The following is a 12582-nucleotide window of genomic DNA, read 5'->3' as shown; positions in this document are numbered from 1 at the left end:
TGATTTTCATCCCAACCGCTTCACACTCGGCTGCGAAACGCTCCAGTGAGAGTTGGAGAGCCCCGTTTGAAGGAGCCAACAGCACCACATCATCTGCAAAAAGCAGGGATGTAATACTGAGGCCCCCAAAACGGACCCCCTCAACGCTTCGGCTGCGCCTAGAAATTCTGTCCATAAAGGTTATGAACAGAATCGGCGACAAAGGGCAGCCTTGGCGGAGTCCTACCCCCACTGGAAACGATTCCGACTTACTGCCGGCAATGCGAACCAAACTCTGACATCGGTGGTATAGTGACCGAACAGCCCGTATCAGGGGGTTCGGTACCCCATACCCACGAAGCACCCCCCACAGAACTCCCCGAGGGACACGGTCAAACGCCTTCTCCAAGTCCACAAAACACATGTAGACTGGTTGGGCGAATTCCCACATACCCTCAAGGACCCTGCTAAGGGTGTAGAGCTGGTCCACTGTTCCACGGCCGGGACGAAAACCACACTGCTCCTCCTCAATCTGAGGCTCGACTTCCTGACGGACCCTCCTCTCCAGCACCCCTGAATAGACCTTACCAGGGAGGCTGAGGAGTGTGATCCCTCTGTAGTTGGAACACACCCTCCGGTCCCCCTTTTTAAAAAGAGGGACTACCACCCCGGTCTGCCAATCCAGAGGCACGATTTGAAATTGTATTTTTTGTTAATAAAAGGAATTAGTGAAGTAATCCTATATTTTATAACATTACGTAAATATATTAGTTCATGGGCAGCACGGTGGGGGTTAGGTTTTAGCACTCCTGCCACACAGCTCTGAGGTTCAAAGTTCGAATCTCAGCTCTGGCCTTCTTGTTGGGAGTTTGCTGTTTGTTCTTCCCGCTTGTGTGGGTTTTCTCATGGTCTTCCAACTTCGTTGCACATTCCTCCAAAATGCACGTAAAGTTACTTGACGACTCTAACGGTTGGGTGCCCTGCGATTCGCTGGAACCAGTTCAGGGTGTAGCCCGCATCCCACCAAAAGTCAGGTGGGATAGGCGCCAGTTCACCCGGGAGTCTAACAAGGATAAGCGGTATAGACAACCCATGGCTAAAAGATAAAGATATATTTTTTTGGGGGGGGGATCATTAGATGCTGTGGGTGTACATTACATACTTATCATTTCCATGACATTAAATCTTAACAGAGTAAACAGTGAATCTGTAAACACGTTGAGCCACAGATCAGGTGTTTGTTAGTGCTTGAGAAGGATTCTAGGACTGCTCCTCGTTTTAACTGTTGAGGTAGTAGATTTGATCTGCCTAAGACATTTTGTAGAGCCCTTGGAAGTGACAGAATAGCTACCATCCTTTGTCGAGTCATCAGTCCAGCCTTTGGATGATTCACATTTGGAATCATCGACAAAGCAGCTGCTGGCTGGTGAAATGAATGAGACAATGTCTTTGCTAGCACCTTTTTTCGTTCCCTTTGGACCGTGTTTGGCAGAATTATTGGCTGGTGGCTTGCTATGTCCGTAGGGTGATGTCACTGAGTTGAGTAGAGCTTTAGGAACAGGAGTGTGTCCCGCAGCTCTGATAACGGTAATCCTAGGAATTGTTTTGGAGATTGGAGCGGACCCCACTGTCAAATTCCTCTGGAGCCGTTTTTCTCTCACATTTCTGCACATGACCTCACTGACTGGACCAAGGTCAGATTTATCTTTGACCTCAAGAGTAGTGATGCTTGCTGACGAGCCAAACTCTCCCACATTAACACTGTTCGGTGTGTCCTCAGTTGCATCTCTGTCCCTCATTAATTTCACCTCGCCGATACCTGCGTCTTGTATAAGCTCTGCATCAAGGCTACCAGCGCTTCGTACCTTTTGGACAGCATGTTTTACTTGAACATCTTCCTTATAGTTAGCCTCCATTTCACCGTTATAGTAGTCATTATCCAGTCGGACATTCCCATTGGACTGTTGCATACTGCACTTCTTGAATGGATTGTCGGTAGAAAAATGATTGGCAGGACTTGGATTACCGTCTGGTGGGAGGCCTCTTTTTCTTCGAGACAACCTCACAACCCCAGCGGTCTCGCTGAGCTGTCTGGTGGCTAAGTTAGTAGTCAATGGCATTTGAGCTGGTGCACTGCTTGGTTTTTTCCTGAGTTCTGAAGACCTCGATGAGTCTTGGGGTTTCTGTAGAACTTACAAACTGTTAGGCATTGTTTGTGAGGCAGTTGGTGGTTGCTGTGTTGGGAGAGGTGATTGCTCTTGACTTCTGGTCGGTTATTGGAGTGGCCCCTTAATTTACAGGTATTGCTGGGCCTTGGAGATCGCTGGCCGCCACCCCCTGCCTTAGGTTTCAATGTTGAAACAGATCTGACAAAGGAGGTGCTTTGGTCAGAAACTCTGGAAACCTTGGAGACCTGGAACATGGAAAGATCATTTGAACACAGTGATATTGCATTCGAGTTACCTCAAAATAGGGTTGACAAATTCTGGGAATTTTCAAAGTTGGAATCTTTCCGTGGGAATTAATGGGACTAATTAGGGCGTGCATATACAGCAGTACCTCGACTTACGAACGTCATTTCATAGAAATTTTCAAGTTACGAAACGCCTCAAAAGGAAAATATTGTCTCGTTACGAAAGAAATTTCAAGATACGAAAGGTAAAAATACAGTGTTTCTCGCAGCTCCGAGTTTCCTGAACGCAACATACCTATAGGTATAGCTGCTTTGTCATTGGCCATTACTGAGCATCATCGTGGCATCGCATTGGCTAAGAGGGACTTCTACCGTATGTGTCTATGCATGTAGATAGATCTGTCTATGCAGCGTCCTCGTCATTCGCCCCTCGGGGCATGACGCGTTCTGAGAGTTTTACGTAAATGTCAATCACCCAGAAAAAATGTTCACCAGTAGGGCGATTGCTCACTATGCTGATGTTTGCCTTGGACATTTTCAAAGGATTGATAAAAGCTGACAAGAGCAAATGACCCTGTGTCAGCTCATACAAAACGTCAGGCAAAAACCACTTCAGAGAGAGAACATGGACTAAAGAGGGCAAAAACGACGAGGACCTGTTTCTTTTGACTGAGGTGTATGTATGGAACATTTTCATTTGGTTTGGTCTTCTAACACAATTCTAATCGGACTATAAGGCTCCACATAAACCAGGCTTGTGTACGAGCAAGTCTTCATTTTATAAATGTCCATAATAACCGTTGTCACACCAAGTTTCTCAGCCCTCCTCCGCCCCGTGAATTTGTGACACTCTCAGGTCACAGCCAAACTCCACTGTCTGAAACACTCAAGTCAAAACCAAAAGGTAAGCAGAGCTGTTTGTCAATATAATAAAAACCATACTCAGCGGCGGTTCCTCAGTAGATGTAGCGGGGTTACTGGTTGCTTACTTTCATTAGACATGACATTGTCCCTTAGAGAACAAGATGAGTTGTCTGAGGTTTAAAATATACATAAATAAACATCAACAGTAAACACTGTTTCAATTCTTCTGTGAAGACAATGGGAAATGTTTCTCCCTCCAGTTTTTCGGGCCACAACGAAGACAGACCCATCTCAACGCGACAATCTAGACATCTTCCAGAAACAGAAACGAAATGAAAAAATCCAAACCTTTTTATTCCTTCTGAGCTGTATGGAGAAGTGTCTAGGTCTCAGGTGGTGTTTTGAAACTTCATCTCGCCTGCCAGCTTCCATACATTCATTCTTAATCCTCTGTCCTGCCTCCTCCTTCCTCACTCTTTCCCTTCTCCTTTGTGCCGGAGCAGTTAGATGGCAGAGGGAGCTGCCTTCCGTGGAGTCAGGGCCTCCAAAGTTCAGAGACCTACAGTCTGGACGCACTATAAGACGACACACAAAAGACAAAATACATTCCCATCAGCATGCTAGTTGACCGCTCAAGAATCACTCGGGCTTTTTTGTTATTGCATTCATTTTCCCACCTGTCTTTATAAGTCAACTCTTTTTCTTTTAACAAAGTGACTTTTTAATTGCTTTCTTATATACAAAAAGTTGGGTCCCTGGAATGTTTGTCCAGTGACCATCCATCAAGTGTGAAATTAAACAACTTTAATTAATCTGCTGATTAATCAGTGAGATCGAATTTCTTCCTGGCAAAAATCGGCAATGCGCTGAAGAAAATTGCTGAAGAAAAATCTGTCAGGCCTTAGAATATACCAGTGAATGGAATAGGGGAGGTCGGTGTTAAGATTTTCACAAGCGGGACACACCACATACCAGGTCTATTCAATTATGAGAGCAAGCTTTCATTCATACTGAAAGGAGAGCTTGGTCTTATTCATTCGTTGCTCCTCACTCATTCCGCCTCTACGAGTTGCTGTCACCAGCTTATCGTCATCACGCTCCAGCATCCGAAGCAGAGCTACGGCTGGCCACCTTTCATTCAAGTGGATGGACGGAGCGAGCAGAGCATGCGCTCGCTCGCAAAAACCTTGACCACAAGCTTCCACGATTTCAATTATTGGAAGAGGAAGCTGAGTTGAGAGGCGAAACTAGCGATTTACCAGTCGCTTTGTGTTCCTGCTCTCACCTATGGTCATGAGCTGTGTGAAAGAACAAGATGCCTAATACAAGTGGCCAACGTGAGTTTCCTCGGCGGGTTGTCTGGGCTCTCCCTTCGAGGTGAGAGGGAGAAGCTCAGTCACCTGAGAATGTCTCAGAGTTGAGCCGCTACTCCTCAGCATTGAAAGGGGGCAGATGAGGTGGCTCGAGCATCTGATCAGGATGCCTCCCAGGTGAGGTGCTGAGGCATAGCCCACCAAGGACAACCCAGGACACGCTGGAGAAACTATGTCTCCCAGTTGGTCTGAGAAGACCTTGGTATCCCCCTGAGGAGCTGGACGAAGTGCCTGAAGAAAGGGAAGTCTGGGCCTCCACGCTGCACTGGGCCACCCTGACAGCACTGAGCACCTCCTTTAGCGAGAGACTTATTGATATACTTTTTCTCCCTCTACTTTCTTTCATAATTTTGCTGCTGAAAATTGGGAATTTCATCATTGTGAGCCAAATAAAGATTTTCTTATCTTATCTTAAGCCCGACCCGGAATAAACCGAAGTGGATGGATGATGACATAAAATACAATGCTCAGAATAGAAAGTTAAAAGATGCATTGTCATTCTTGTTCAGATTTATCTCTTGATGCTTAAGAGAGAAATGTATAATGTGGGAGGCACAGGGTTTCAGTGGGTTTATGTACTCCCCAAAACATTTTTTTCTTAACTCCTTTAATTACATTTGAACAGTATTATCACTTTTAAAAGTAGGAGGGCACCTGCGTGTGTGATCGTGTTCTTCCTATCAGCGACAGTCTGGGGGCGTGTGGAAAGACGTGAATTAAAATCCCGTCCACTCAAGATCATGTTTCTTGGCAATGCTGTTGAACCTAAGGTCACAGAGAAAAATGATTTCATTTCGTTATGTCCGTGACAGTGCACTGGAGTGAACAGCATCAGAATGATCAGATCAAAGTTACGGCCCGTGGGCCGGAACCGGCCCCCAAGGAGGTTCGATCAGGCCCGCAGGATAATTTCAAAGTGAAAAAAAATGCATAAAAGACACTGAATGAATATTTTAATAAGGTGCACTTCATGGAGTATCCATTAGGGGACACACTGTTTTAATCAGAGTAGAAGACAACAGCAGCCTCAGTCTGTCATTGAGACACACCCAACACAGCATACGCTGTCAAGGTCATGTGACTACTTTATTGTTTACACATTTAATAGCACTCTCCTTAGTTTGTAAGGCGTAGGCAGGGATTACATTTAGATTTTATATGCACATGTGTAAATGGTTTTTAAAAATCCTTTCTTTCTAAATCTTGTTTAATATTAAAATGCATTCATATATTTTTCAAAATGCATTCATATATTTTTCAATACCAATTACTTGTTAAAGTTTTGTGCCTTTGTACAATCAGTGGGATCAGTTGCCATGTAAGTATGTGAATAATAAAAGTAAATTGCACATTTGTCTAAGGAAATCTAAGGTGCTTCATGAAATGTTTTGTAAGATATGTTCATTAAATTTCAATATTTTCCTAATATTCTTGAGCTTCTTTAGACCAAAACAAAGGAAGGGCATTTTATTTTGGTTATTTATAGCAGAGTATGGTATAATTTTAATAGTCCTGCCCACTTGTCATCTACCGAGTCCCTATGTGTGAGTTTGACACCTGGATTAGATGCTAAAATACAGATCAGGTGCTAAAACCCCAGACTTTGTCTGTGTTCACGCATACATTTTGGTACACTGATCCACTCCAAAGCACAACACATACTCCTCGTGTGTATTAGACTTCACACTTTGTCCTGGTTCACTTAGCACCAATTTATTCACATTTTTACAAGCGTACCTAAACTTATATGCCTGTGCATAATGTCATAGCCCAAGTGCCAAATGTGATGCACTGAATGATGAAACACTAAACAACAATGCTGTTTGTCCTGTCAGGAGATAAACTGCAAAGAAGGATATACGGTAGTATATACGATATCCAATACAGCAATACTTGAGACGGCAATAAAAAGAGAGACACTGTGTCTTTAATTTAATTGATATTGAGCCAATGAATGGCATGGAGACTTACCTCTGAGGCAGAGAAATGATAAGAAGTCCTCAGTTTTTGGTCGACACCTGGTGAGACTTGTGACGACTGCCAGGCTGGGGTTGTGCCTACACTGTGTTGATGTCGGTGGTGGACCAGGAGAGCTGGGTGGAGACTGGGCAAATTTTCTCTGCGCTTGCAACCTCGGCCTACACAAACAAACAAACAAACTACCGGTAATCTGAATTCAAGGACAATGAGGGAAAAAAAATCTTTTGGCATAATCAAAGCTCCATTCTTTCCAGAGGTAGGTCTGACCGTAACCTTCTTTCAATGTATCACACACAGGATAATGACAATTGTTTGCAAAAAACAAAACCCCAAAACAAAACGTGATGACTCATTTTCAAGTTTTCCAACACACAAGCGTGAAACAATAAATATATCTTTTTTTTAAAAAAAACACTCAGGAGTAGCTGACCTTCCGCTATGTGGGTCATCGTTGTCACAAAAGAGGCTGACAGGGTGGCGCTTCGCGCGTGCCTTTAAGGACCAACTCCAGCTGGAGCTGCCTGACAGCAAGGACAGACACTGACCGGTGCCATTGACCAGGGAACCTAAACCAATGGGTTGAAATGTGAATTTGTGTTTACCTACAATGATTTTGCTTTATTTCAGTGCCGTGAAAAAGTATTTGCCCCCTTCCAGATTTGTTGTGTTCTTTGCATATTTACCACATACAAAGATTTCAGTTCTTCGAACCAATTTTAATATCACACCGAGACAAGCCAAGGAAATACAAAATGCTCGGATCGGGGTATAATGCATTTGTTTCTTGAAATCTTGTAGCCTAATTCTCTTTGTCTGACAGCCGACATATGCGATACGAAGGTGTTGCCTGTGAAATTGAACTCAGCTTTCCCCTTTCGTAAGTCACAGATACTTTGTGATTTAACAAGGAGCTCAATTAATTTTTCACATAGGGACAGGTAGTTTTGGTTGCCTTAATAAATTAAATTGGCATTTAGAAACTGCATGATGTATTTCCTTGGGTAGTCTCTGTGTGATATTAAAATGGGTGTGATGAACTGAAACCTTTACATGTGATGAATATGCAAAGAACACAGAAATCAGGAAGGGTGCAAATACCATTTGACAGCACTCTACAGGTATATCACATCATGAAATGAAATAAGAATTGTATAGATTGTAGATCATAAACCATGAATCAGTTTTCACAGCTTGGCTGTAAAATGACACGATATTGATGTCAGTTCCATTACCATTGTTAGTTTCTCCCAATAGCGTTAAGACTGAGCAATCAAATGGAAGTAGTAGAACAGGAACTGACCCCTGATGCCTTTGGGAGAGTGTGACGTCTGTTTCCTGGCTGCAACAGGAGTCCTCACGAGTGGTCGCACATTCTTGGGTGGCCTAGTATTTTCAACCGAATTCTTGTGCTGAGTTCGCTGTGGTTCTTTCGTGGTGTTTGTGTATTTGGACATGGATGATGACTTTGACGTTTTATGTGACCGTAACGTCCTGGTTGAATGTTCTTGAAAGCTGGTGTGCTGCGCAGTTTTTTCTCGGCACATTTTTCGTTGTGGGTGCATGCCCTGTTCTGCATGAGTATTTTTACTTTTCCGTGAATGCGTATCCTGAGACAAGTTTGATTTTTGCACTTTGTTGGCATGATCACGATGCTGTTTTGTCTTAACTTGAGCTTTTTCCAGACTGTGGGTTTTTTTCTGCATATTTTGCAGTCTGTGTGAGACTCTTTGTTGCTGGGGCTTTTGAATTGACTTTTGTGGTTCATGTGAAAGTGTTGCTTTCGATACATGCTTGCGTTTGTGCCCGTGTGCAGGTAAGTGTCCGTGTGTGGCACGGCGTGTGTCTCGGAATTCCCTGAGGGAGAGGAAAAGAACTTTGCGCACCAGACGCTCTTCACACCAAGGCATTCCATCACTGATGTCCTACAGAGCCAAACGACATGCATAAACATCACAGAGGGTTCTTCAACAACCTTACATTAAAAAAACCTACTGTACATTGTTGGCGTCAATAACGAGAAAGATAAAAGCCAAACTCTTTCAATTCACGCGGCTATGTACAAGCATTTGCTTTTTTTCCTTGTTTTGGATTTCTTTCTTTGCATATATACCAATTTTCATTCCGAAGGAGACATGCTGATACGTTTCAGGAGGTTATCCTGCTGGTTAACTCAAGAGCGCTTGAGCGTCGGAGTGTGAACTGATTGCCCGCCACAGGATTTTCATTATCATGAACCAAAAATCTGAAATCAGGAAGCTGGAATACTTTCTCTTGGCACTGTGTGAATCGGCCTTTACTGGTTGCTAGTCAATCAAATATGTCTAACTTATTAAGTACAATTTTACAATTAACTGAAACATTCAATTAATGCTGTTTCTGAAAACTGTCAACAAAAGCACTGAACCTCCAAACCAAGTAATCATGTTAAACGTTTTGGATTATGTATTTAATCTGATCTAACACAAATCTTTTATTTGTCAATATGATTGTCTCATTACACTATATAATAACAATGTTGAACAGGAAATTTTAATTAGAAGTGGCTTTATGTGTCCCTAGAGTTATTTTTGATGCTGATTTGAAACACGTACTGTATATATTTTATTCTTGACGTTTCAGGAAAAAAAAATCTACCTGCATGTGATCGGAAATAGTGGTTGAATACGTGGAGATTAGCTTTATTCATTTTCTGAACATTAAAGGTCACAAGCTACAAAATAATTAAAATGCACAAATATCTTCCCAAATAAAACAGCAATAAGTCAATATTGTGTAAACATTTTCCCCCTTTGATAATGCTATACCTGTATAACTGTGATGTTGATTGTGATGCAGTCGACAATTTTGGTGCACCTAACTTTTGTACTGGTGCAACCAAGACAAAAAGTTGTTTGCACCAGTGCAAACAGTGCAAAAAGTTAGTCTCGAACCCTGTAATATTGTTGTTAAATTATTATTATTATTATTATTATTATTATTATTATTATTATGGAAAACTGATGTGCTAGGGAAAAAGACGAGGGCAAATTCAGAATCAGCACAAAAAAAATCGGAAAATTTTACTGGCATCTGATTTTAAAAAAATGCTAAGAAGTAATACTAGGAAGTGGTGCATGACAATTTACTACACACTTTTTGATCGATGACGTAATCAAAATACAACAAATATCTATCCGTTGAATGTAGTTTGTTCCGTTGTACACTGCTGCAAAGTGCAACCATGACATTAAGCTTGCGTATAGTAAATCTGACAGTGTTATTCAAAATTTAGAATTCTCTCCAGAGTAGTCGAGTTCTTGATTTGGATCTAATCTTGTCGCCAGCGACTGTAAGAGGTGTGTTCTACTAAAATCAGTTAGTAAGCTTGACGATCTAGAAGTTTTGTGTAATGCAACAGAGATCTTTGAAGCTAAATGTCAAGGTAATTTTGCGTTGATACTGACTCTGCTATACACTATACACAAGCATAGTATGTGTCTATAGCAGTATACAGTACATATACATTTTACTCACATATTTCTTCTTGATGATATTCCGTTTGGGTCTGTCTGTACTCATCTTGCACAGCTGACATGAATGACAGATGCTTCTTCTTCTTTGCTTATTTTGCTAATGTGGAAATCTTGTGTCCTGACAAAAGAAAAACGATTAGTCTTGTAATATTAATATAAAATCAAAAATAGAGATTCATGTAGCTATCACTTCCGTTCAGTTTTTAATACGAATTGGAGAAAGTGTGTTTAATTTTGTAATGTTATTGTATTGTATCATTTGAATTTAGTCGAGAAAACAGAACAGTCACTGTGGAAATTTTAAGTGCTGTCTCCACATTGCTGTGTGTTTTTTTATATTTGGTCATTAAATACTTGGTCATATTTGTGGGTAAGAATGGTCCCGTAAATGTTCAAAACATGTACATAAGGGGGGGAAAAGTGTGTGACTTTAATTCGGATATCGATTTGGATCATTACTTCTGTCCCAATCCGGATCATTACCGGATTTGTCCGCGGAGAAATCCTACTTCGCAGTCAAAATAACCACATATTATTAATAGCTGATTTCAATCATTAAAGTGGATTTTGGCAGCGACTTTGCAGTCAAAATAAACACAAGCTTTAAACGATGTGAGCAACTACGTGTCGATGAACACTTGACTGATTCAACGGGAGAACGTTTTATGATAGGTCTCATACAAGAGTATGGAATCGTTAATCACTGCAATAGGTTACTTTGGTCATTTTAATTGCACTTGCATTACGATAACGTAACCACAGATAAGTAGAGATTCGCCATCAGCGTCCTCACTACATCCATTCTATGGTACAGTATACATCGACGTGCGTAACGGTAAGTGTTGATGTCGATTTACACGTCCGTCCAGATAGGACCCCGAGCAATCTAATAATGCAGGATGATGAGGGTGGTGGATTACATTGGAGCGAACGTGTGCGGTCAAATCTGCTCACAGTCGTTAAACAAAGCAGGGATGAAACAATGGGCCGAACAAATAACCCACCTCGAAAAGGAAAACCGGGCTAGTGGTGCTACATCGTGAGCCCAGCGCCCACTTGGTTTTGTAGCGGTAGCAGACAGACCCTCACTGACCACCCTGGAACAAGACACATTTGAGCCCCCACCAAATGTGGCTCGTCCGTGTGAAGGTTCCGCACTCACACGGCCTGGTTGCGCGTGCAGCATCGCGCGCATGTGAAAGGCTACTCTCTTCCGGTCTCCCCTAGTGGGCGTGGCCTCCTCTCCTGGCTGAGTCCAACGTTAACGTCATTTCGATTGAATGACAGCAACATGCCTCGCTTTAAAACCTCGCTTATACCGACAATATATATTTTCATATCTTGGTTTTGGTGTATATTTGTACCATCTGACTAGGCTACCAGTCTGTAATAATTGTCTGTACTACAACCCCTGACAAAAATGATGGAATCACCCGGCTCAGAGGATGTTCATCCAGTTGTTTAATTAAATTGAAAAAAAGCACATCACAGACATGACACATGGCTTGAAAACACGAAAAGAATTCAAGAGAAATGTGGTAGTCAATAACAGGTACTTGTTTGGAACAAGCAGAGGGGAAAATTATGGAATCACTCAATTCTTCAGAAAAAAAATTGAATCATGAAAACAACAACATCATCAATAAAAGAGCACTTATATACACCACGAGTACTTTGCTACACCACGTCTGACTTCTATGACAACTCGCAGCAGGGATGGCATTACACCGGGGAAGAAATCCGTGAAGCCTTGATTAAGCCCTCCCAACATTTTATTTGATATTTTAAAATCTATTTTGAAATTATTTTACCAGCCGCCAATCCGCCCCACCCCTCTATGTATCAGTGAAGACCCACTTTCGCCTCAGGAGAGAAAATAAATCCTGGAGACGTGTCTGGATGTGTCGACTTAATGAGTATAAAACGGTGTTCTTCATCAGCCTGGATCCGACTTTTTCTGATTGCTTTTGCTTGATCAGTTTTCCGGTTGGAACCTTGTCATGGACCATTTGCTTTAATGTCCACCAAAGATTTTCAAACAGATTGAGATCTGTACAATTTGCAGGCCATGACATTGGCATGACATCGTGTGTCTTTCTTCAAGGAATGTTTTCACAGTTTTTCCTCGATAGCTAGATGCACCATCATCTTGAAAAATGATTGAATGATCCCAAACGTCCTTTCAATTGATGGAATAAGAAAAGTGTCTCAAATGTCACCGTCAAGTTGTTCTTTTATTGAAGATGCAATGACAGACATCTCTCCCCAGCCCTTGATCATCAATGACTGTGGAAATGTGCATGTTTTCTTCAGGCAGTTGTCTTCATAAATCTCATTGGGACTGCCCAATGCAAATTTCAATTAATCACTGAATATGATTTTCATCCACTGTCCATGATTGCTTTTCCTTCGCCCACTGTACCCTTGCTTTTCTGTATGTGATCCCATTTCTTTTAGGACA

General features: G+C 42.0%; 1 protein-coding gene across 2 annotated transcripts; it reads right to left on the bottom strand.

Annotated features, from left to right (window-relative positions):
• Positions 1-443: 443 nt before the first annotated feature.
• On the bottom strand, positions 444-11353 carry LOC127601381 (protein Jumonji-like). 2 transcript variants are annotated; one of them, XM_052066577.1, is made up of 8 exons: positions 11126-11353; positions 10123-10239; positions 7910-8531; positions 7040-7175; positions 6601-6767; positions 5284-5394; positions 3605-3831; positions 444-2392 (listed from the first exon to the last, which is right to left on the bottom strand). In XM_052066577.1, the coding sequence occupies exons 2-8, from the start codon at positions 10165-10167 to the stop codon at positions 2090-2092; spliced, it is 1611 nt and encodes a 536-aa protein (XP_051922537.1). In that variant the 5' UTR covers positions 10168-10239; positions 11126-11353; the 3' UTR covers positions 444-2089. The 2 variants fall into 2 exon arrangements, with proteins under 2 accessions (XP_051922537.1, XP_051922538.1); XM_052066578.1 differs by having other exon boundaries at positions 11178-11353.
• Between the last annotated feature and the right edge of the window lie 1229 nt (positions 11354-12582).

Source organism: Hippocampus zosterae, chromosome 5 (assembly GCF_025434085.1).
Source record: "Hippocampus zosterae strain Florida chromosome 5, ASM2543408v3, whole genome shotgun sequence".
NCBI lineage: Eukaryota > Metazoa > Chordata > Actinopteri > Syngnathiformes > Syngnathidae > Hippocampus > Hippocampus zosterae.
Note: the sequence above shows the minus strand (reverse complement) of the source record. Positions and strands in the feature narration are given on the sequence as shown.

What these genes read in the sequence shown, in the direction of transcription:
- LOC127601381 (XM_052066577.1), bottom strand. Translation starts at nt 10,167, where the DNA reads ATGAGTACAGACAGACCCAAACGGAATATCATCAAGAAGAAATAT. An exon ending in ATCATTTCTCTGCCTCAGAG is followed by an intron (nt 5,395 to 6,600) that starts GTAAGTCTCCAT and finishes CTGTGACCTTAG; the next exon opens with GTTCAACAGCATTGCCAAGA. An exon ending in GAACACGATCACACACGCAG is followed by an intron (nt 3,832 to 5,283) that starts GTGCCCTCCTAC and finishes GTCGTCTTATAG; the next exon opens with TGCGTCCAGACTGTAGGTCT.